Source organism: Uloborus diversus, chromosome 5 (genome assembly GCF_026930045.1).
Source record: "Uloborus diversus isolate 005 chromosome 5, Udiv.v.3.1, whole genome shotgun sequence".
Classification (NCBI taxonomy): Eukaryota; Metazoa; Arthropoda; class Arachnida; order Araneae; family Uloboridae; genus Uloborus; species Uloborus diversus.
Genome location: NC_072735.1, coordinates 82,076,372 through 82,100,669, shown reverse-complemented (window position 1 = coordinate 82,100,669; position 24,298 = coordinate 82,076,372). Strand labels below are relative to the sequence as shown.

The 24,298-nt window shown below is 32.7% G+C and overlaps 1 protein-coding gene across 1 annotated transcript in view; it reads right to left on the bottom strand.

The window, feature by feature from the left end:
* The window catches only part of LOC129222987 (PHD finger protein 21A-like), a 116,870-nt gene that overhangs the window by 4,580 nt on the left and 87,992 nt on the right, over window positions 1–24,298 (bottom strand). Inside the window, exons 4-10 of the mRNA XM_054857551.1 lie at window positions 22,805–22,993; window positions 17,505–17,816; window positions 14,243–14,443; window positions 13,823–14,009; window positions 9,675–9,889; window positions 9,276–9,483; window positions 5,832–5,935 (exon numbers count right to left, since the gene is read on the bottom strand). Coding sequence (XP_054713526.1) covers window positions 5,832–5,935; window positions 9,276–9,483; window positions 9,675–9,889; window positions 13,823–14,009; window positions 14,243–14,443; window positions 17,505–17,816; window positions 22,805–22,993 — 1,416 coding nt within the window. The remainder of the gene's footprint in view (window positions 1–5,831; window positions 5,936–9,275; window positions 9,484–9,674; window positions 9,890–13,822; window positions 14,010–14,242; window positions 14,444–17,504; window positions 17,817–22,804; window positions 22,994–24,298) is intronic.

Below are 24,298 nucleotides of genomic sequence, written 5' to 3'. Positions count from 1 at the left end.
GAAACTTGAAATAATAATTGTAATTTTTGACTTTTCAAACATGATTATTATCTCTTTATAGTAAATAAAAGTAAGGTTTCAAAGAATTTCTGGAAGGAAGTCTGTGGCGGACGTGCGCCCAGGAGACCCCATCGCACCTACAGCCTTGAAATTTTGTGCAAAATTACTTCGAGCCCCGGGGTTGGGAGTGTGCACTTGGGGTTTTATTTTTTTTTAATTCAAATTAGTTTTTTTTTTTTTGTAATTAATTTTTTTAACTCAAATTTTGCATAAATTGCCTATTATTTGCCTATTAAAGGGGTGAAAATTACTTGCATATATTAATATTATATATCATTGGAAAGGGTAGAATTTTCCGCGTTCTATGCAGTTTCAATGCTCTAACTTAAAGACGGCGGGAGTTATTTGCGTTTTTTAGCTCGAACTTTTTTAGGCTTAGCTAAAATTTAGGCACTACTTTCTTCATTAAATCTATCAGTAAAGCACAAAGGAATTGTCCCACAGTTTTCTTTTTTATACCACTGAAAAGAGCGGATTTTTTTACTCTAGATCTAACTCGACCCATGGTCAAAATACTGAGCTTCTATCTCCAAAGGAAAAAAGTTACAAGCTGTTAAAAATCAAGTTTGAATAATCTCATCTTCATTAAAATTATTGATATTTTATTTGACGTTGCCATAGTTACGTCTTTTCGATTTGCATGTTTCTTCTTTCTTATTCACTAACTTTAAGGGTTTAATTTTAAACGGAAAATCTTAGGCTCAACTCAATTCAAGCCCGAGCTAAAGAGTAAAATATGTTACTAGAGATCACGAATATGAAAGCGACTTTCCAAACGTACAAAACTGCAGTTTTTTAATGCTCAGGAGCCCCTTAGCCCTTACCGCTCTGCAAGTTGGTACAAGTTATTTTGAAATTCGGGGAAGGAGTGCTTTTTGATAAAAAGACAGCTCATAATGCATTTTTAATGTTTCTTTCTAATTGATCATTTTAATCTTTGTGATTCAAATAAGATTGCAAAGCAACCTTGGGGGGTTGGGGAGCATCAGGGAGCAGGGGGCAGAGCCGGCTAGTTGTTTGAAAGGAAAATAAGTATGATTACCCTTACTTACAATGTAACTTTACTGTCTGAAAATGAAAGCTATTGGGTTTTGGTTTTTTCCAATCCACTCTTAGTCCAAATCAAAACTAAATTGGTTTTTCTTTTCCTTTCCAACAGAAACTCCAAACCAAAACTGCATAATGGTTTCTAAAGCTTAACCAAAACTTAAACTGGAGTTCTAGTTTATTCATACGGCTGTGCTAAGCACAGAAGTAAAAATAGTCATACCAGCACTTTTGAACAAAACTAAATTATTATAACCAAGTTTTTCTCTGTTTTGTGTTTTACTGAATAAAATGTTTTAAGGTCATTTAATCAGAAACTATTTTTAATTTTGAAAAAAAAAAAGACATCTGAATCAAATATAAAGAAAGAACCAAACTTGAAAACACAATATCTCAGCTTCAGCTCAACTGCAGATTCCACTTTTGTGCTTAGCATGGCAGTGTACAAGGTGCAGCAAAAAAAAAAAAAAATAAATAAATAAATAAATAAATAAAACACTCTGACAAGGATTGCATCATTGAATGGAAGTAAAGTAATTTCATTTTAATAAGTGTCTTATTTATTTCTGTCTCTCACTTTATTAGGAAATAATTTACAGCATATCTCCTATTTTATGTATTGTTTTTTGGTTTTCTTACAATTTTAAGCAAAAGATCTACTATTTTAAAGTTGTTTAACCAAGTAGAACGACAGTTCGTTTACTTGTTGTGTCTCGGAAAACAGTATTTGCTGCTTTATGCCACTTAAATGGCTTGGAAATGATAGTCGATGTTCGGAAAGCAGGGCTGCGGAGTCGGAAGGAAAATGGCCGACTCCGACCCCGACTCCGACTCCTGGATTTTGAAACGCCCGACTCCAACTCCGACTCCGGATTTTTTTAATTGTATTTTTCAATTCCCTCTCTCCCTTCAGGAGAAGGGGGGAAACCTTTAAACAGAGATTAAAATATTAATTCCTTTTTATGAAAATTTCGCATTTTTTTTTTTTTTTTGTAAACCCAAGATGCATACAACGTTAGAAATTCAATTTAAAAATCAAATTTTCCAACAGTTACGAGTTTAAAAACGAAATGACTTAAAAATTCCTTTAAAAAAATTGAAAAGGATTACCTTGCCCCCTTTAATATTTAACAAATAGATATTGATCAAATCGTGTGTTTTCAATTTCTGAAAGCTTTAATTTGAGAAAAAAAAAGCTTTTTTCCTCTAAGTCCAAGTTCTTGAGAGGGTGTGGTTTGCCCCGGGTGACACCCATGTGGTAGTGACACCTAAAGTTAATTTCAGAGTTTATAAAAGGTATAAATACTTTAATTTTGAAAATTCTCCCGATTATATTTGAAATTCTATTTCATCAATAAAATTTCAACGAAAATAGGGCACATATACGTCAGGAGCAAATTTTACACAAAATGCGGCGGTATACAGATTTATACGAATAGTTTTTACTATACCTATATTTCTTCTTCGCTAAATTTTTAATTTCAATTTTATTGGCTGCTTTAGAATTAACCTTAATGTGAAGATTTTAAGATTAACTGCAATTATTTAGTATTGTAATCAAGAAATCATTTATACTTATTTTGCTCCAAATTTTTTAGTGAGAACCAAACTTATAGAAATAGTCTTAATAAAGAAAAAAAACATTAGATTATTTCATCGGATCTTTTGTATTCGTGTTTTCGCGCAAGAACTTATTTGAATTTGTCGATCACTCTCAAAAGTTTCCACCTGAGGTACGGGCCCCGACTTACTAAATTGTTACGTCCCTTTTACTATTTTATAACTGAGATCGAACAAAACACTATATTTTTATTTTTATTTGAAATTGATTACTTGAAAATGTTAGGCGATAAAACTGTTTGCTGACAGTTGCTATATATTAGTTAAGTTAAAAAGCAAGCAAACTAGGGGACGGCTACAGAAAGTTCGATAAGCACTCAAGCTAGCTGATTGCCATTGTAGCAGTTATTTTTTTTCATTAGTAACTTTTTATACATGTAATCGAACCAATTGCTAGTAGTCAGTTTTTAAAAAATTCAATGAGAGTCAGTAAAAATGAAAGACAAAAAGAAGCCCGGAGTCGGAGTCGGAGTCGACATGTTTTCTAACGACTCCGACTCCTTTACCCCAAAATTAGTCCGACTCCGACTCTTCGACTCCGACTCCACAGCCCTGTCGGAAAGTACAAAAACGAACAGTGAACATTTCAGTTAATCGTCAGATCATCCAAAACTGAGCTCAATGAAATCCTTGGGTTTCCACAAGAAGTCGTCCGTAAAATAGGACTTTGTGACCGACAAGTGCGAGTGCGACTAAGAGCAAAAACAGCTCAAACAGGAGTTTTGTGAGTTCTAAAAATTCAGGCATTCGTATGACTTCAAAGATACTAGAAACATTTGAGACAAGCTGCAAGTTCATGCTGGAAGAGATACTTTTCACTGATTTACCGTTCAATCAGCTCATAACCCCCAGAACAATAGGATTGGGTCTGTAGACACTCTAAGCACCTTAGAAAATTGTAAACATCACCAAAATGCAAAGTGATGATTTGTCTGTGATGGAATCAACACAAGCGACAAAAAAAATCTGGGGTTTTTTTTGTGGATGAAGGCGATTAAATGAATAAAAAAAAATGTACCAGAAGGGCAATTTAGAAGGTGTTGTACTTCTGTGGACCTAAGAGCACTTCAGCACAGCAATGTAGATTAGACATTTCAATTTGACTCCACACCAGTTCATACAGCCAAAAAGACAAGAGTGGTGCAAAGGCACATTGTTTTTGACATGTTATCATCTTTAGAGTGGACACTCTACTCGATAGACATCAATCCCATTTATTACACTGTACGGCCTGTTTTAGAGTCAAAGGTCTACCCTAAACTACACATAAGTTTGGACTCTCCAAACCGATCGCTTTATAGGGAATAGGATTGTTTAAAGGACTTGCGACCCTTGAATGAAAATTTCAATAATCAGTTGCACCTCTGTATTACTTCAAAAGCGGGTAGTTTGAAATGAATTAATTTTTATTGATTGCTAAAGGTCTTCTCATATGATTACTTTTTGGGATTTTTTTATTTTTAATAAAGTTACATGGCAAATTGCTTGCCGCACCTTATACATTTGGTTCGCACAGTCAGCAGAAACATAGTTCTGTGATTAAAGTTATGCTTGTTTATTTTATGAAGAAGGAAATTCTTCACTGAGGATATTGGTTTAATTTTTTTTTTTTTTGCAAAAAATATAAAACGTTTTTTGATCTATATAACGTTTTTACGTTTTTTTTTACGAAAATTTGTTTTTTTTTTCGACTATTTTCATTTTTATGTACAGTACATGTACAACCTCATTTATATAGATTAACTAGGAGTAAAGGCAAGCCAGATGATGTAAAATCAAGGTAGTACTTCTTCTTCTTCTTTTTCAGCACTACAGCCTAGGGCAGGCCAAGACCATCTCAATCAGTTTCCTCCATCCCGCCCTGTCAGCAACAGATTTCCTCCATCCACTGAGGCCAAATGTTTTAAAGTCTTTTTCGGCACAGTCAAGTCATCTGGTTGGTGGGCGGCCCCTTTTGCACACCATCTGGATTTGTGAAGGTGATTTTATGGGTAAGGTCCCTACTACCTAGTCTAAAGAGGTGCCCCAGCCATCTAATGCGATTGGCTTTAATAAAGTGGATAATATCTGGCTGTTTATAGAATTTTTTATATATCTCAAAATTATAGAGAGTGCGCCATCTGTTGTTTTTCTGGACAGCACCAAAAATTCTTCTCAAAATTTTCCTTTCAAAAACCGTCAATCTATCTTTTTCTGCTTTAGTTAAAGCCCAACACTCACTGCCATAAGTTAGGACTGGTCTTAAAAGGGTCTTGTATATGTTAATTTTTGTACTTAGGCGAAGAAGTTTACTTTTTAATTGGCTTTTCAAACCAAAGTAGCATTTGTTTGCTATTTGCAATTGATTTCAATGCTAATATCATTGTTTCTAGTAAACTCCTCAACAGATTCAAATGAGTAGCCATTAACAAAGAATGGGGTAGAATCAAATGATTTATGGTTTATTTCCATATATTTGGTTTTGTCAGCATTAATGCTAAGGCCCATTTCTTTAGAAATCAAGGTAGTACAAGGACGGGGAATAAGCAAAGCAAATCCTTTAATATGTAGACTTACCGTTCATTACGACAAAAAAAAAAAAAAAAAACATATTCTGTAACAAAATTACATAGACTTGTCTACAAGACATTAAAAAATGTCAAAAGAGTTTTTCATATCATTTCTTAACAAAGTAGCAGTCTATAGTCTTCTGGCTCAAACATGTGTGTTGTTTGAATAAAGCACGGTCATTCAAAGCGCTTTGTAATTATAGTTCAGTGGCAGTGGTGTTTGTTTGTTCACCGAATTTATTGTACAATCTACCCAGAAGCTGTACACTGAATCAAAATAAAAAATGAATGTTCAGTATACTTAAAGCTATGTTCTTGCTATCATAACTTAAAATTATCTATGTGAACGTAAAGTTTTTTTTTCTTCTTTTTTTAAGCTTACAAATTTGATCCAGATAAATGAGAACCAAATAGGTTTTACCATAATTGTTATGTTTTTAACTGCTTTAAAAAAATAATAATACTTACATCCTATAATTCACTTAGTTGAACCAATCTGCTTAATAGTTAGTTAATTGTAAATTTTTTAATGATTTTTAGAATAATAATACTTACATCCGATAGTTCCCTTAGTTGAACTAATCTGCTTTCTAGTTGAGAACGCTTCAATCGCAGCTCTAAACTTTTCTTTAATAATTTTCTTTTTTCATCACTTTTAGCTAAAAACAATTAAAATTTTTTAAGGAATGAAATTAAACGAGTTAAATTATTGTAAATTTGTTTAATAAGCCACAAACTGAGTCTTAGTTCATCTACAAAAAAATTAAAAATAAAACATTTGTTTGAAAATGAAAGTTAAGTTGTAAGTTACTACTTAATGCTATTTATACAAATGTGCTGTCTATACAATCCAATATGATAACAAATTGTCATGAACATAGCAAACATATGATTTAGATTTACAGGGAATTCACCCTCCTTCTTCAGAGCAAGCTAACAATATATACAATTAAAATAGTGCCGAATTGAAAAAAAAATGTTCTAAGTATTAAAACATTTCTTTCAAAAACTGATAAATAAAAATGGTATAACAAAACACATTAAAGCTTAAAAAACTGGAAAAAAGTCAAATCTTGCATTGTATATCATAAAATTTGATAACATAATGCAAAAAAAAACTTTGCACAGAAAAAATATAAAAAAATTGCAAACAGTTTGAAAAAGACAGTAACTATTTGTTCCGTGAAATAAACTTTCTATCTGAAGGAAATCAATTTTTTTCTTAATGCTATGAATTTAATATCAAATGATGAAATTGATGATCAATTGAATGAATGGCACATCTTTGCATTGAAAAAGGTGTTTTTTGTAACACCAAAATACGTGTCTGTAGTAATTTGCAGTTTTTGTGCATTAAAATGTTGACAATTCATTCATTTAATATGCTAGAATATTTGGTACTTCAATATGCACTGGCCTAAAACAGTAAAACCATAGAAGAATGTATATCATATTTAGTACCTCATCTTTATCACCACTAGCTGCCTACCTTTTACTTTGCACCCCTTTCGCACTTTTCATTTTCATGAATTCTAGACAATGAACTTTTCTGGTGGTCATAAAATGTTCATAAAATTAAAAAACAAAGATGTAAATTTTTTTAACTTCTGCCCAAAATGGGAACAAAATACTCACTTTTGAACAGTTGAATTGATAGAAATTTTACCAGATCAATCCTTCAGTGAATTTTACAAACGCTTAGTTTTAAACTAGTTAGTTACAAAGTATGGAATAACCTGAGCATAAGTTGCATTCTTAAACAAACTGCAGTAAATTCTAGATAACTCAAAAGTCCCTAAGTAAACTCTCGAGTTATGGGAAGTTCCAGGGCCAGGGCCGCGCCCTACCTATGTGTAAGGTCGTGCTGGGCATGACAGCGCCGGAGTCAAAATGGCGCTGAGCTCTACTGATCAAAAATGCCCCAATTGGAAGAAAAAAAAATCTCAGACCAAAAAAAAAAATTTAACTTTTCATTATATTTAAAGGTGGCGAAGAAATTATACTGCTCATTGAAACAAGCCATCCATCTCGATGCCTATATCTAAAAGACAACATTATTGCCTTGTTGAGTCTAAACATTCTTTTCGAAAGTGCAATCTGAAAACACGTGATGCTAATTAATGCATAGTATTCGCATTTTTTTTTCGTAATGTGGAGCCATGAATGCTTTTTCGGTATCTCTATAGTACACAAAGTCGAGCATACGAGACGCAAGAACTTTACAATTCCCCTTTGGTTCTTGTGGTTAATGGCGTAGCCAGGATTTCATTTCAGAGGGGTTCCAATAAAAACCTATCCAGTACCAGATGTCCTCAAATCCGGTTTTGCTAAAAATCCTTTAAGAAGTTAATATTTTTGATTTTTTAAACGTTTTTCAGATGTTCTTAGACCATGCTTTGGCTTTGAAGTTGCTTCTTAGCAGTAGGAATATTTATCTTTTGTCATAATCATCACTTTTTTATGATATCATTGTTTTTTTTAGGAAAACAAAAAAAGTGTATATGTTTTCAAATTCGATTGATCCTTGCATTTAAGAAGTAGAGGAAATATGTGTATAGAATTCTGAGCACTCAAATTGTGTTCTTTTTTACTATGCAGGAAAACTACGTGTAAAACATGGATATTTTCCATTTTTGAAGTTTCTCACTCATTTCAGGGAGAGCCCCGACTTTCTGGATCCACCCTTGGCTACGCCACTGCTTGTGCTGAATATGTTGAAAGATGTTACGGGGCTGAAGTTTAGCACTGAAAACAGGACAAGGGGTCATTGTTTTAAGCTATTTAAATCTCAGGCTAACATGGATATTAGGAAAAATTATTATTATAGCAGGGTAGTGGAACCTTGGAACAGTTTACCGGAAGAGGTGGTAATGAGCAAGGGAGTAGATAGTTTTAAGAGGGCCATTGATCTTCACTGGGGATTGTAAATTGATTAGGACCAGTCTAGCTGGGCCCAGAGCCTGTTGTTGGTCGTCACTTTTGTATTTGTATTTGTATAATTTGTACAATACATATTTTCGTGATTTTTAACTATTGTTCGTGGTACTTCAACTGCTTTATGTTATCATACGTAACAAGCAACGATAAAATTAAAAATTAAAAAACCCCCGACTGAGTCGCAACTGTAGAATCAAAAGGGAAAATTGAAAATCCTTTTAAAAGCCTTATATTATTAAAAATCAAAGTCAAGTATTTTATTTGCTATTAAATAGAAACTGGCAACAGATTAAAATTTTAAATTATTGCGTTTTATTTCCTTGTTGGCCAACAATGAATTCGGTTATCAATCGTGTGAATAAAGGCTTAGCCGTTATTAAAATCTGCTTTAAAGAAACGTTATAATTTGAATTCTATGAAACATGGAAGTTGCAAACACATTCTATCAGACGCAGAAAAAAAAAATTCCCTTTATTTTAGTATTAAATTTAAAAAATTTTAAGTATGTTTCCACTGCAAAAATCCCGAAAAACCATTTAGAGGTTTTTAGTTTATATCTTCATTAATTAATGTCATCCAAAGATGCAACCTAGTTAAGAACACTCTCGTTCAACTCTCCTTTCGAACAAATTTGACAGGCATAAAAGTCTGATTATACATTCATCAATTAGAGATTAGACAGATATTTAGAGTCTTTAACTTTAATATTAGAATATTTTATTTTTCCAAAATGTTAGCATATCAGATGAGCTACTGAGCGGGAAATAACTTCGAGATATGAAGCGACCTGTTTTTTCTTCATTGTATTTGACCACGAAACCTCACTCTAAGTGTTAACTAGATATTTCCCGAACGCCACTGCATAAAGGCGCTCAAAAGGCATTTGCACGATGGCGCCAATCAGGCTTGGGGCGGGCCTGCCCTGAGCCATCTCAAAAGTTTGGCACCCAATGAAAACTTTGAGAAAAAGGAAAATTCAAGTTATAAGGCTTCGGGTAATTGAAATCCAACTGTAATACTACAACTGTTTTGATTTTCGTACAACAGTTTTAAAGCACTTACTTGCTTTAAGCATATCATAACTCTGAACCACAGTGAGAGAGACGGTACGTGATTGGCAATCTGAACATTGCCAGGGACACTGCGGCCTGCTCACCAATGGAGGCTGCATGCAGCTTAAATGCTGCTGTTTTGCACATGTATCACATTTCACTAGGTCACCCGGTTGCGTACATACAATGCATAAACCTGACAGCATCTGTTCCACATTCTAAAGGAAAAAAAAAAATCAGATGAATATTAGAAGACTTTATGACAACAATAGTCAAATTTTGATCTTTTTTGTAATAAAAAGTTACTATTTGATTAAAGCAAGAGTAAAAGTAGTAGAAGACAGTTAAAATTGAAAATATTTTGAAGTCCCTTAAGAAGAAAAGTGAAGACTATTTCATTAATTTATACCTTTCCTTCTTCAAAATTAGAAGTCTGTCTATGTATTCCATTAACAACAGATTGTGAATCACTGAAAGGAGATGAGCTGGATGATACGATGGAATTGGCTGAGGTAGCATTTTCAGGAGGCGAGGGCGTTTCTGTAGTCTTGAAGTTTTCTGATAGTGCACAAATGCCATTGGTAGGACAGACAACAACCGGCTTTGTATCTAGGCGGGGTCTACCTGAAATATATGAAGTTGATATCAACCTCACATGAATTTAGTTAAATGGTTTCAAAAATCCAACTAAAACAATAGTTTATAGTTGCTGTGGATGACACAATTTTATATTTTATTATTGTGACCAACTAGGAGAGGAAGGGGAAAAATTACAGTAGACCCTCGTTTTACGCGGGTTTATTTATACGCAGTTTAAGATTTGACACCTTCAATTTCTTCTATGTGGATGAGTTTCGGTTTTACGCGGATGCGGAAATGCAAACAAATAACATTTTCCCCTCTTTCAAAATCCAAACTCTTAAAGATTGCAGATTACACATAATAAACTGCATTTTTGCGTGCTAATAATCGACCTTGATTTGAGACATTTTAAGCAATTGGTTCTACATGGTGGCGACAGGAACTGGAAAAAAAAGTTTCCTGACTTTTCCCTGATTTCAATGATTAAGTTCACCAAATTTCCCTGATTTATGTTACCAATGACAATGGTTTCCTTTCTTTGCCCTATTTGAAAAGCATTGCAATTAAAATAAAATGCAGTGTTTAAAACGGTTTAAGTTGTTAATTAAAAATATATTTTGAAAAGATGCTCTTTTTTTCTTTAGTAAAATAGTATATTAAATTATCGACAGAGAAATATTGTAGGAAATCAAAAACAAATACTTAACTTTCAAGAACCAGTTGACATAAGAATGCTGAGAAATTATTAAAACCACTCTTTAAGACATATCTAATCATGATAAAACTAAAAAATTAAATGGAAATAATCTTGAATTGAATTTTTAAGCAGTATAATTGTTGCTGCAAGAATAACAAGTGATAGTTAAAGTACAGAAGTAATGTAGTTTTACTTACGTAAATAAATACTGCCGTGTGCAGGTAAATGGCAGTATCGGCAGAAATTAGTTTTCGAGATATTTGAGGAAATGTGTGGTGGATTCAGTAGTAACAAAAGGAAAATGTTGGAATTAAACATTTTTTTTTCGCGCCTTTTTTTCAGCGGACACCAAATAAGCGAGTATGCACAATAAAGATAACATACAATAGATGACAAAAATGCAAAAAAAAAGGAAAACATGCAGTTACTGCCCAAAACCTACACACAGCAGAATAGACATATTTATGTAAAACAAATTGAAATCTTTCAACAACCGGTCATATTGAGCTATTTTCTGATCAAGAACTTAGGTTTTAATGAATGAATACAGCATTTTAACCATTAAAAAAAAAAATAAACATATTTACTTGCCCACAACTCAATTTCAAATGATTTCATGAGTTGTCAAAAAAAAATCTTAGATTACTTTAGTAAAAAACAACATTGAAATGCAAAAACCATTATTAATTTAAAAATTTATGTGCACATGGTTTTAAAATAAAAGAGTTTTAAAGTCTGAAAAAAAAAGCCCTTCGTGTAATCTGAAGTGACAGTGAATAATACTATGGCAAAAAAGCAAATTTGATTTTCAGTCAAAATTCAATTTAGCAATTAAATTAAAAATGCCAAGTGATAACTTTTACGATTTTTTCAGCATTAATTTAAAAAACAAAGATTTTTTCTTGAAATCGTGATAACAGTATGCTAATTACTTCAAGACAATGAGCAAAGGCAAGGTGCCAAGTCATTAATGACGGCTTCCTCTTTGCCTGTAGGGTTTTTATTTTATGTACCGTAAACCGGGGTTACTTTGATACAGGTTTCGCATATTTTGTATTGTAGCACCCTCATTTTTCAAGATATTTCAACAATTCTTGAACCAAACGATAGCTTAACATCTCAGCTTTAAATTGCCGTTTGAAATTCTTTGCTATATTGAATAGGGATGGAAGGGGGTCATTTTTTTTTTATAAATTAATGTTACCCTATCATCCGGGGTTACTTTGTAACAACGTGTTTTCTCCATCTGAAACGACTGTTTCAGTGGTTTGTAATAAAGTTACCCCATCCAAAAGATAGCCTGAGTTTTTTTTAATAACAAAATTCAATTTTTCCATTTTTTTTGGGTTTAAAAAGCTGGTTTTAAATGAAAAATGGTTCTTAAGTCACGTAGAGTGGTTCCTGCCACTCTAAGCATGCTCATCTAGCAGGAATCAGGTTTGAATCAAACTATAAAGAGAGAAATTCATAGGAAACTTCTTTTATTATAAAACATCAGTTGAAAAAAAGCTTAAAATCACATCAAGCGTGTTTTTTAAATGTAAAACTACAGCCATCGTAATGTTTTTCTTCATTTTGACAACAAAAAATATCAAGGTAACTTCACTTGATTAGAATAAAATAGAACTCGAAAAGAATGGATTCAAAAATTATAAACGCTCGAAAAGAAATTAAGAATAAGGCACAGAAATCACAAACTTTTTAAAATAAATGAGGCACATGAGATCTTTCTCATATCGTGAACATTATCCAAGGTGCACTCACAGCAGTCTTTGATCTATGGCTTCAAGTCAACTGAAAATAATGCATTCTCTCCAGGTATGATCCTTGGGATTCGAATCCTGCAGCAGATGTGGCCATGTTCAAAATTCCCTATGTATCAAAGTTACCCCTTCAACTTGTGTTGTTTTATATTTTAATTCAAAGTAAATCGTAGAATTGAGTTACAGAAATAAAAAAAAAAGACAAAATCATCTTAAATAGTTGTGTAATCAGAAAATAACTCACCCAAATTCAAAAGGTTGCTCAGTTGGTGGCACCAGAAGAAATTAGGACAACAAACTGAAAACAGCTGATATCACGGATAATACATAAATCAGTATTACCAAAACCATTTTACTGTTTCAATCAATTGGAGATGTCAGCGCACTCTGAAAAGTGATTCTTAAAACCCTGAGACCACCAGGGGGTCGCCAATTGTAAAATTAAGCCCGCCAGAACGGTTCAAAAATAAAAACAGGGTTTTATAAAGCTACCCCGTCAGTCTAAAGTAACCCTGGTTTACGGTAGCATGGAATGCGGGAAAGGAAAATTCAAGCTAGGTAAAACAAACAATTTTACAAGCACAATCTTAGGAAGCTCATCCTCAGATTGAATACTTTGACCTTGAGGGAAAAAGATGCCAAATATGCGGCACTATATAATCGCACCTCATTAATTTTACTTGTAATAAAACAAATAATTGGCGGAAAATTCGCAGGGAATCGAAGTAATTCATTTTGCACGGAAAAAAAAATCATTTGATCAATTTTCCCTGATTTTTTGTTATTTTTAAAAAAATTCCCTGATATTTCCCTGATTTTTCCCTGAGTGATAAAGCTCCCTGACTTTTCCCTGATCTCCCTGATCTGTCGCCACCCTGTTCTAGAGCTCTTTCCAGAAGTAAAGTTATTAAACTAACACAGTTCAGAACTCACTGGAAGAAGAGCTTTTAGGAGTGACAAAGGAGGCCAAAACCAACGAGGCTATGAACATCGGTGATACACAACCAAAAACGTTCACATTACAAATTTTGAGCCATTCCTAGACAATAGAAGAAATGATCTTTCTGAGTTGTTAGTGAAGGAAGATTCTATCATGGAAAAGACGCAAGTCATCATGGATGCGTTAATGCCCTGCAAAGAATTACAGAAAAAAATTCTTAATGACTGCCAAAAGACTATCATAGCCAGCTCCTCTTTCTAAACAGAACACAAAATTAATTTATGTTTTCTTTATGCATGTTGTGCATAAAAGTCGATATGAGTACACATTAAACTTATTATACAATTGGTCATCACTAGAATGAAATATGTACCTTTTTTTTATCTGCGGAACATAACCCCTATTTTAACACTAGTATTAGGTTTCAATTTATGCAGTTTCAATTTACGCAGCATTTCCGCGGAACGTAAACCCCACGTAAAACGAGGGTCTACTGTATTCCAAATGCACAAAACTATTTGGAAGAGAAAAAAATCTAAACAATATCATGAAAAGGACTAACATTCTAAACCTACCTCTTGGCCTTTTTTGTGTTGGAGCAGAAGCCTGAGCCGCAGCTGCGTTTCGTAACCTTTCTTCTAAAGCAGCATTTGAAAATTGTGGATTAGCAGTAGATCTTCTTTTGCGCTCCATTTTTTTATTCTTTATGTCTAGAAGAGAGTCCCGTGTGACCAGGCCTAAGGCAGTGATGAAATCTTTTTTCTGAAATTGTTTTTAAAATATTACTAACAAAAGTTTGTACACAATATCAATGATTTTTTATGTATTTCAAAACAGACTGTATTTGAAATAAATTACCAGTAAAAAAAAAATCTTTAATGATAAAATATCCCTTTGTAATTGATAAAGTAACATACTTCATTCATTGAACAAGCTCTGTTTAGAACAACAAAAAAAATCTTGATTTTTATTAAAAATAAAAATATATGACATACTTTTTGATCAATTTTGTGGTTTATTTTTTCTGGAACAGAAACAGGTGCTGGAGGGCATCGTTCCCAGAAATTTTCTGGTGAACTTGAAGCTGTTCCAGAACTTGGATCTCCGTTAGTGTTCAAACTTGGAACAGTTGTGATGGGTTGACTACACATAAGGGCAGGTATACAATTATTAATAATCTGTGGCTTCTGGCAAGTCTGAAATAAGATGAAAGAGCTTAATTAGAAAACACAGAGTGAAAAATTGTTTTAAACATGCTGAAATGATTAAACACTATTTTATCAAAACAATTGCTTGCATGATCAAACCACAAGAAACAAAATAATAAAAGCAGGGCAAAAAAAAGGAAGTAAACTAATATATACAGTAACCTTTGCAAGTACGATTAAATCAATCGGAATAAAAATTGAAGCTATTTTGAACTATGCACTCATGAATGATATTAAGAACAATATCAAGTTGCCTGTTGCATGGCTTTTAGCATTCTTTTATCCATTAGTTATTAAATATCAAGAATACAACTAATATTTTGCATAATAATAAAAATTTTATAATAAAGTAAAAATTATTTAGTCGCAAGGTAAGTTTTTCATAGATAGGTATGTAGTCAACCTTTGAACAACAAAAAATCATGACTACAATAAACTTAATAATCTATTTCTTGATATGGCATTAAAACTACATGATTCTGAGAATGGAACTTTAAAAAAAAAAAAAAAAAACATTTTAAAATTTCTGAAAAAACTAGGATCACATGATGACAATATAAGAACAAAAAGAATGAAGAAGGAAGAAATTTTTCTTCCATGTACCCACACTTTAGTGAAATCTAAGACATGAATGAATCTTGGAGTGTGGACTCACATTCAGGCATACAAAACCAACAGGCAAATTAAATTTAAAGCTGTACCAAATATTAAAATCTTTTGAGAGTTATTTTTTAATAAGGGCATTTCAAGGACTCCTTAAATCAAGTACAAAATTAATGACATTCTTAAGGCAGCAGGAACCATGAGGACAATAGTACAGTGAAACTTCTCTGGAGCGACCACTCTCCATTCCCGAAAAAAGTGGTCGTTAATGGAGGTTGGTCGCTCTTGGAGGTCATCTTTGAACATGCAAATATAGCACCATAGTTGTTATTTACCTTCTTCCTGCAGTGTATTAACCAAGAACATTATCATAAAAATGTATTTAAATAAAGATTTTTTTTTTTAAATTTTAAATGTAAAATATACTTTTTACATGATTTTTCTATTTAAAATCTAATAGCTTTAAAATTCGGTTGCTTCAGATTCTTTGTTTTTCCTAAAAGAACTTTAGTTTCTAGTTTAGTTTTTCGCTGAAAAAATAAATTAATAAAGTATCCTTATTGTTAGTGCAAGATAAGATTATCTATTTCTGTTAGAGTTTGTTGTGCTAATAGCTTTTTTTCTTTTTTTACTGCTAATTTCCTTTAATTTCCTTTCTGATTTTCTTTTCTTGTGTAAGTTCAAGACTTCTGCACGTTTTTCGAGAGTGAGATTGCTCGGTTTTTCGAAATTCTGACTGCAATGTATGGTATGGTGATGAAAAGCAGAATGCAAATTCACTGAAACCAACTCTTGAGCTTTCAAAGGCACTAAAAATAGGTTTTGTCCACTCTGATGAAGTAGGAATGCTCCCTTCTAACCCCTCTCTCCCGTAAGCAACCAAGAAATTCCAAGTAACAACCTTTTAACAAAGTTCTATTCTTATCAACCTCCGTCTATGAAAGGTGCATACTTGACTTGCCTTGAGATTTGCATGTGCCACCTTAGCTTCCCTAGGGTCCGAAAAACAACGCCCTCCTTTCTGTGACTTTAACGAGGTTCCAAGCAGTGAGAGCAAGAAAGAAACACGTTTGGACCCACTGGAGAATAGATTTTAATCCTTTATTCTGGTTTCTTTCCACCTTTGTTAATATGAGAAAACTGTTCTGTGTTCATATGAACTTTTTTTTCTATTGCTTTTCTTCTGTTGTCTCTCTCTTTTTGAGTTTTCTCTAACAAAAATTCCAGCATTTTTGAATGCTGAGGTTTAGGATTTGCCAGTCGTGAGAGGATTCAATGGTCTTTCCCAGAGGTATTTTAATATTAGTCATATACAGGGGAAATTCGGTTCCACAGAAAAGTGGTTGTTAATGAAGGTGGTCGCTCATAGAAGTTTCACTGTATAGAAATTAAAATGGTATTGACTTTCCAGGTTCATCGAAATAACATAGACTATCAACTTAGTGACTGCAACGGTAACAGACAATTGTTGCACAAAACATCCAAGATGATGTTAGATTCTTGTTTCATTGCATGAACTTTATGAAAAACATGGACTTTACTTCTATACAATGCAATAAATTTTTGAAGAATTTCAGAAACAGGACTTAAAAATAACATTTTTTGGTTCAGTTGGTATCTCAGAAGATATAGAGGTATAGTTTATGTTTTTCATAAGGTTCATGCTATCAAACAAGAATCTAACATATTTGGAGTCTTCAAGGAGTGTTCTGTGGCACATTGGGTATGTCTGTTATCACAGAATGGTCCAAAAGTAACAGAAAATAACAAGATTATGCTTTGATAAAGCTTTTAAAGTGATCACCTGGATAAAGAAAGACAAATCAAGAGACAGTTAATTTCATGTAGGTTTCAAACAAGCTTTCATTAAAAACTCTTATAATGGATATAAAGGACTTCAGTTTTGATATGAATGATTACTAATGCAAAAAATCTTTATTAATTCAATATGTCATTGACCGAGTGTTACAACTAGTTAATTGCAAATTTAGAAAAAAATAGAATATTTTACTTTTGTTGAAAATTTTTGTTTGAAAGAAACCATAAGTACCTCAGCTAAATAAAATTTAGGAATGGAAGTTTTTAAACTCTTTAACTCAAGTCTTTACATTCACTAAAATTCATGGAAAAAAATTAATTTGTTGAGTTTTCCTTGAAGCAGCATGAAAAAAACTGAATTGTAACTACCCACTTGTTGCATTCACTCAACAATGAATAATAATATTTTGTAGAAAGTTTCAAAAAAATTATTTTCAAACTTTAAAGTTTCAAAAAACCATTATTTACAATTCTAAACTGGCTTAATTTAAGCCTAGAAATTAATTTGTTAACTGTATCAACAACTGTCTTCATAATTATTTTAGCAGTGATTAAAAAGTTTGTTCCACCAACCAACAATAGAGCAAGTATAATTAATGCTAATGAAAACACTTGGCCATCTACTCACGAGTAATGGCGCAGGTGTGCGAGGCGACTGGGGTGGAGGATACTGAGGCACTCGTATTGGTGGCACCAAGTTGAGTAGGACCCCAGTCTGTGTGCCATCAGTGCCGCGGTTGGACGGAGAGGGCACCACTAGCACTGGGTGCACCTTCGGGTGCTGCTCAGTGGCGCCATCTGGGGGTACCGAACAGTTCGGCAGGACGACGGTGCCTACCGGCGCCTTAAAGGTGAAGGTTGTCGCCAGGTTAGTGAGTGGCGGAGGCACTGCTTGGCGGACTGGGTTCATGTAGCTGGCGATGGGTTTTGTCACTACAGTCTGGAAGAAAAAAAAAACCACATAAGCACAAAAAATGTAGTTTATATACATATCAGTGTTAAATGAAAATTCTACATGTCATTTTTACTGAACACAATAAATACAAATATATGAACAGTAATAGGCTCTGGGCCCAGCTAGGCAGTTTATTAGTCCCCAATGAATACTAATAGCCCTCCTATCTACCCCATTAATCATTACAGCCTTTTCTGGTAAGCTGTTCCAAATGCCCACAACCCTACTAAACTAATAATTTTCCTAACTTCCAGCTTGGCCTGAGATTTGAAAAGCTTAAAACAATGACACCTCGTGCAAAAATTTTACTCAATGATATTTATATATGAGGTTAAGGATTTCTTTTCTTAATATACTTTTCTTTGCAAGTACAGTGAAACCTGTGTAAGTTGACCACTCGCGGTGCAGTACTTTGGCGGTCAACATAGACAGGTGGTTCACTTATAAAGGGCGGTAATGATTTTTTTCATTTTTTGTCATTTCTAGCACCAAGTATTCATTTTTTGACAAATTCACCCTTACTCTTTATGTTCAACTCACTTTCATTGTTTAATATTATAAAACAATTATTAAAAATACTATTCAAATATTGTTTTTTTTCCTTGTTTTCAACCATATTAGACACTGTAATTCTAGAAATTCCATATGAGGTAGTGAGAAGCAAAGGGATGCAAGTGGCAAAATTAAAAATTTGGAGATAACCAGTACAAATGTTAGGTGAACCTCTCCTCTGTCTTGGGGCAAAAGATTGTACTAGTAGCCCTGGTAGGTGCTGCTGTACAGCATGATTTAGAAAAAAAATTTCAATGAAAGCAACCATGCTATCATAATCCATCCGACTAACGAAAAAAAAAATCCTGTGGAATATTCAAGTCGTACATTACACTTGGATAAAAACAAATCAAAAGTTTCTTTTCTTTCAAAACAAATCTCCAAAACAATGAATTACGTTTACGGTTGCTTTAAAACAATAATCCTGAACTGAACTGCTTAGTGCCTAACGTGCGAAGCGTTCACGCTACCGGAAATCACCCCTTTTGCGAGTGAAACGGATGTTTTTTCTTTGGCAATAATAAATGTTTCGCCAAACAAACAAAAAGTATAAAATCACATTAACAGTAGCTTTCAAATCTTTATATATTAAGAGCTGCGTTGCCCGGCTTTGCGCGGTCTACCTTGAGAAAAAAAAAGTGTCAAGTGACATATATTCAACAATCAGGCTTAAATAATAAAAAAAAAACACCATGCAAAATTTCTCTTCCAAACAATGACGATAGCTATTAAAATACTTTTAAGAAATTAAAATGCAAAAAATGTATTTTAAAAGCGTAACCATGGAAACACGAAATAAATTAAGTTTAAGAAATTAATTGCAAAATAAGTAAAGAAACAATAGATTCAAAAAGGGTAACCATGGAAACGCGAAAATAAAATGGTTGACAACCTGAATCAAAATGACATTTTTCAAAACTGATTTTAAAATGCTTGTAACTTTTTCCTTTGAAGATAGAAGCTAAATTTTTCGACCAGAGGTCGAGAAAGATCTACAGTGAAAAATGTCACTTTTTCCAATGGTGTCAAAAAGAAAACTGTGGGACAATTCCTTCACTTTTTATTGTAGCGCCTAAGTTTCAGCTAATCCTAAAAACGTTCGGGCTAAAAATGCAAATTACTCCCTCTATAATTAAGTTAGAGCATTAAAACAAATTGTTTAGAACACGGAAAATTCTACCCTTTTCTACAATATATGATATTAATATGTGCCAGTAATTTTTCACTCCCATATTCGGGAATTTATGTGAAATTTGGGCCTAAATTGGAATAAATTAAGAACTATTTAACAGATTTTTTCGAATTATGGCCTACGTCACTCAGTAAGAAAGAACCTTTCATATAGTGAAGGAATTTTTCAAACAGGTGCAGTGGTATAAACACCCAAAAATCCGCGCTCTCTCTTTATAATATTAGTATAGATTTAATTTCTTAAACTTATTTTATTTCGTGTTTCCATGGTTACGCTTTTAAAAAATCCATCATTTGCATTTTAATTTCTTAAAAGTATTTTAATTAGTGATGTTCTGGATATCCGTATCTGCAGATATCCGAGGGAAAATAAAGATCTGTATCCGTATCCGTATCCGTTACTTTTTTGACGGATCTTAAACGGATCATTTCTATTCTAAAAATTTTTAAATATTTGAATAAAAGACTTTTAAATTATTTTTTATTCCCTATTTAAATTTTAAGGTATCATTTCAGAAGCCAATTTCTATCCCCCCCCCCCCCCCCGTAGCAAAAAGGAAGGGGAAATAAGTTTTAAAAGTGTGTATCAGTGTGTCTTTTTGTGGCATCGTAGTTCCTAAACAGATTTTGATAGTTCATTTTTCGTTCAAAAGGTGACTTGATCGAAAGTGTTCTTACTTAGCTTGGCCTCGTTTTTGTAGAACTTAAATTACCAGAGTTATTAATTAAAAACCGACTTAACGTTTTTCACGATTATTGTAGTAAAAATTTACCCGTACGTTAAAGATGTTGGCCCTAATTGAAAGAATGAAGTTTTTTGCGTTTGATATTTATTTGGAACTTCCAATAGATAAACAGTAGGAGCTATAATCTTGTTAAGTAAATTTTAAATGCAATTCTAATCCTTTATACGCATGATTAGTAGCGATTTCATAGTCGGAAGATAAGGATAAAAAGCTCAATGATTTAAAATTTTTACCTGTTGTCAGTTCATATTTGTTAACAAATGTGTAAACTGACTCGCGAAATTCATCCTAATATGAGGTTGGTTCTCTGGGACATGTTTTGGTTTTTAAATTTTTAATTTAATATTAGTTTTTGTAATTGATTTGAGGTTTCTGTTATTCTTCATTTTTGTTTTTCTCAACATCCTTCCAAAAAGTGAGACTAAATTCTCTATTGTATTTACTGTTTGTAAAGGTGTTCCTGGTCCTGATTTCGACGGTCGAAGTAAGTTCGGTGGAATGGGTCAGCGCTGCATTTATGCTGAAATAAAATGCAAAAAATTATCTCTAGCCTGTACAGTAGCAGCTTTACGCTCTTGTTCCTGTATCCTACATCTACCGAGCAAGCTAGAAATAATTTTTCACATTCCATCTAAGCATTAATGCAGCGCTGGCCCATTCCTTCCAACTCTCCCTCAATTTAAACGGAGATTTCTTTAAAGAGTAAATCATAGTCTTGATTATATTTTTGCCGCAGTTGACATTTTTTGAAGAAACTGCTATTATTCTGACGGGAATACCTTCCGTAACAAATTCTACACTTGGATAGTTAAATTGGGTTAAAAAATTATTTGAGATTTGTATCCGTATCTGCGGATCTTGACACTAATGATCTGGATCGTATCTGCGGATCTACTTTTTTAATGTTCCGGCACATCACTAATTTTAATAGCTGTCATTGTTTGGAAGGGTAATTTTGCATGGTGTTTTTTCTTCTTTTATTTAAGCCTGATTGTTGAATGTATGTCACTTGAAACAATTTTTATTCTCAAGGTAGACCGGGCAAAGCCGGGTAACGCAGCTCTTAATATATAAAGATTTGAAAGCTACTGTTAATGTGATTTTATACTTTTTTGTTTGTTTGGCAAAACAAACAAAATTAATGCCAAAGAAAAAATATCCACTTCACTTGCAAAAGGGCTGGGTTCCGGTAGCGTGGTTGCTTGGCGCGTTAGGCACTGAGCAGTTCAGTCTAGGATTATTGTTTTAAAGCAACTGTAAGTGTAATTCAATGTTTTGGCGATTTGTTTTGAAAGAAAAGAAACTTCTGATTTGTTTTCGTTCGGGGGGAAATGTACGACGTTTTTTTCTTTTTTTCTTATGATGATTTTTGAATGTTCCACGGGATGTTTTTTTTTGTTAGACGGATGGATTATGATAGTGTGGTTGCTGGGCAAGTTTGGCGATAAACAATAGAGTTGCGGAAGTATTTTTACAATTGAAATTTATTATTTGATGTCTTTTTTTGTTTATTTTGCGAAATATTTTAAATTGCAGTAAAAACTGCTTCACTCGCTAAATAGAGTTTTAAAGCAACTGTAAATCTAATTTAATGATTTGACGAAAAGTTTTAAATTCCAAAGAAACTTTAATAGTTTTTTTTTTTTCTGAAAAGGTTTGTAAGCATTTTATACAAAGAAAAATGATCATTTCACATCAGAGGGGGAGGGGACGTCAATTTTTTTTATTCAACGAACTTCCATTACATTTTTAATATATATATATATATATATATATATATATATATATATATATATATATATATATATATATATATATATATATATATATATATATATATATATATATATATATATATATATATATATTAAATTAGTAAGTATTGTAACCCAATAATTTTAAAGAAAATTATGAGTTTGAAAAAATATCAATAGATGTTTATTATACATATTTAATCATAGGTACTAACATATCCCTTCCACCGAAATAAAAACTATCACCAAATGAAAATTAAGATTCAAAATCTCACCAAATGTCTCCATCTAAAGGACATTTCATTCATAAAGTTCAAGAAATAAAATCTCTTTACAATCCCTATTCCCCCATACAAAATGAGATTTGAGTATACATAAGTTTTGTAGTTCAATGATATTATACTTGACAATTTGAAAATAATAGAAAATCTTTCCATAGTAAAACTGAGACCACAAAATCATGAAGGAAAGAAAACTTGAATTTGTTTCTTATTGTATAGTGACATAGAAGTTTTTTCCTTTTTTAAATAAAAATACTCTTAGTTAAGGCTTTTATTCTTAAGAATTACTATGAGGGACTTTCTCAATACCTATGAAGTAAACTTTTTTCTGTATTATTTTATTTGATTTAAACCCAAAAATAAACAAATAACTGTATCGTAAAAAAAGAAGAAAAAAGTTTCAAATTTAAAAAGAGAGAGAGAAGTAAAACTTTTCAATGAACAATTACTGTTGTTGGTATCTTGTGATTAGCCATGGGGCATTTTTGTGCACAGCATACCATTCTGACTTCTTGATTGGCTGGTTGAGAGCAAGGGGAGATTGCAGATGGGGAGAAATCAGTAGAGTTGATGGAGCAGGGACTGGAACAGTTAGTCTTTTTTCCAAAATTTTTTCGGATGCCTTCAATAACTAGTTTCTGTACGAAAAAAAAGTATTCATTTTTGAGATTAAATAAAATTACAACAAACAGAAAATGACAAATGAATAGTAAGTGAAAATCATATTAAATTAATTGAATTCATCACTGATATGCAAAAAGAGTATAAAAAATGAATTTTCTCTAGGAGAGAAAGTAATTTGTTTCCATTTAAAATTTTATTACCAGGCCCGTTGTCATTTCAGAGAACTGGGGGGAAGGGGGATTGCTTCTACCCGACTTTGGAAAATCAATGTATTTACATATATGTGGTACCCCCTTGGAAAAATTCGAAATGATAAACCTGCATATTAATCACATGGAAAAATTGCTTTTATTTTCATTAAAAAATTTAATGTTATAACGTTAAATTTATTAATCTTAAGACCATCCCCAGGTTATAAATAGGCAGACAATGCATGGAAAGTGCGTAAAGTTCTGAAAGGGAATTATATATCTACCACTTATTAGTAATAGCATTCTTACCATAGTTCATTAAGGACATCTCTAATCTTGCTGGAGCCAAAAATGCAATGCAAAAGAAAATAAAAACTTTTAATAAATGAAAGATTTACATCAAGCGCGGAAGGGGGGGGGGGCAAGAGCTCATTCTCATGACAGCTTTGTAATACGTATAGCCAGAGATATTTTACACACCTCTATCACATATCACACATTGACAATACGCCTCTAAAATTTAGTCAAGCATTTCACGTTTTATATTTGAAATAAAAGTATAGCATTGTAAAAAAATAAGGGGCGCAGGTAAGGGGGGGGGGAATAACACAAAATTCAAACATGCTAAATGTTAATATCAAAATTGTGCACATCTCTTCTTTCTCTGTCATTTTCCATTTCATTCTTGGAAACTATAATGATAATTACTAATATTTCAATGGAAAATCGATCACTATTAGAATGGTCATTGTTTTTGTACATTTGAGTTCGGCAAAATGAATTTCTTTCTCCTTTAAAAAAAAAACTGTGCTTTTAAACTTCGTTTTTGCATATTTATTCAAAATTGTTACTTCTATTTATTGAATTTTAAATGGTTTCAAAAATATTGTATTATTCAAAATGCAGAACGATAACGAAACAAAAACAACCAAAGAAGTAAAGAATCTCGAAACTACTCTTACACCCTCCCCCTGGCAGAAAAGTTGAACAACGACACTGACAGAATAACGCATGCGCCATCCTCTGCAAAGTTTGGCCGTCGGACAGCGGCAAGTTCCGCCAAAACGGAAATTTCCATTCTAACCCACCTGCATAGGACAAAAAAGAACACTGCGCTTGCGCAAGCTA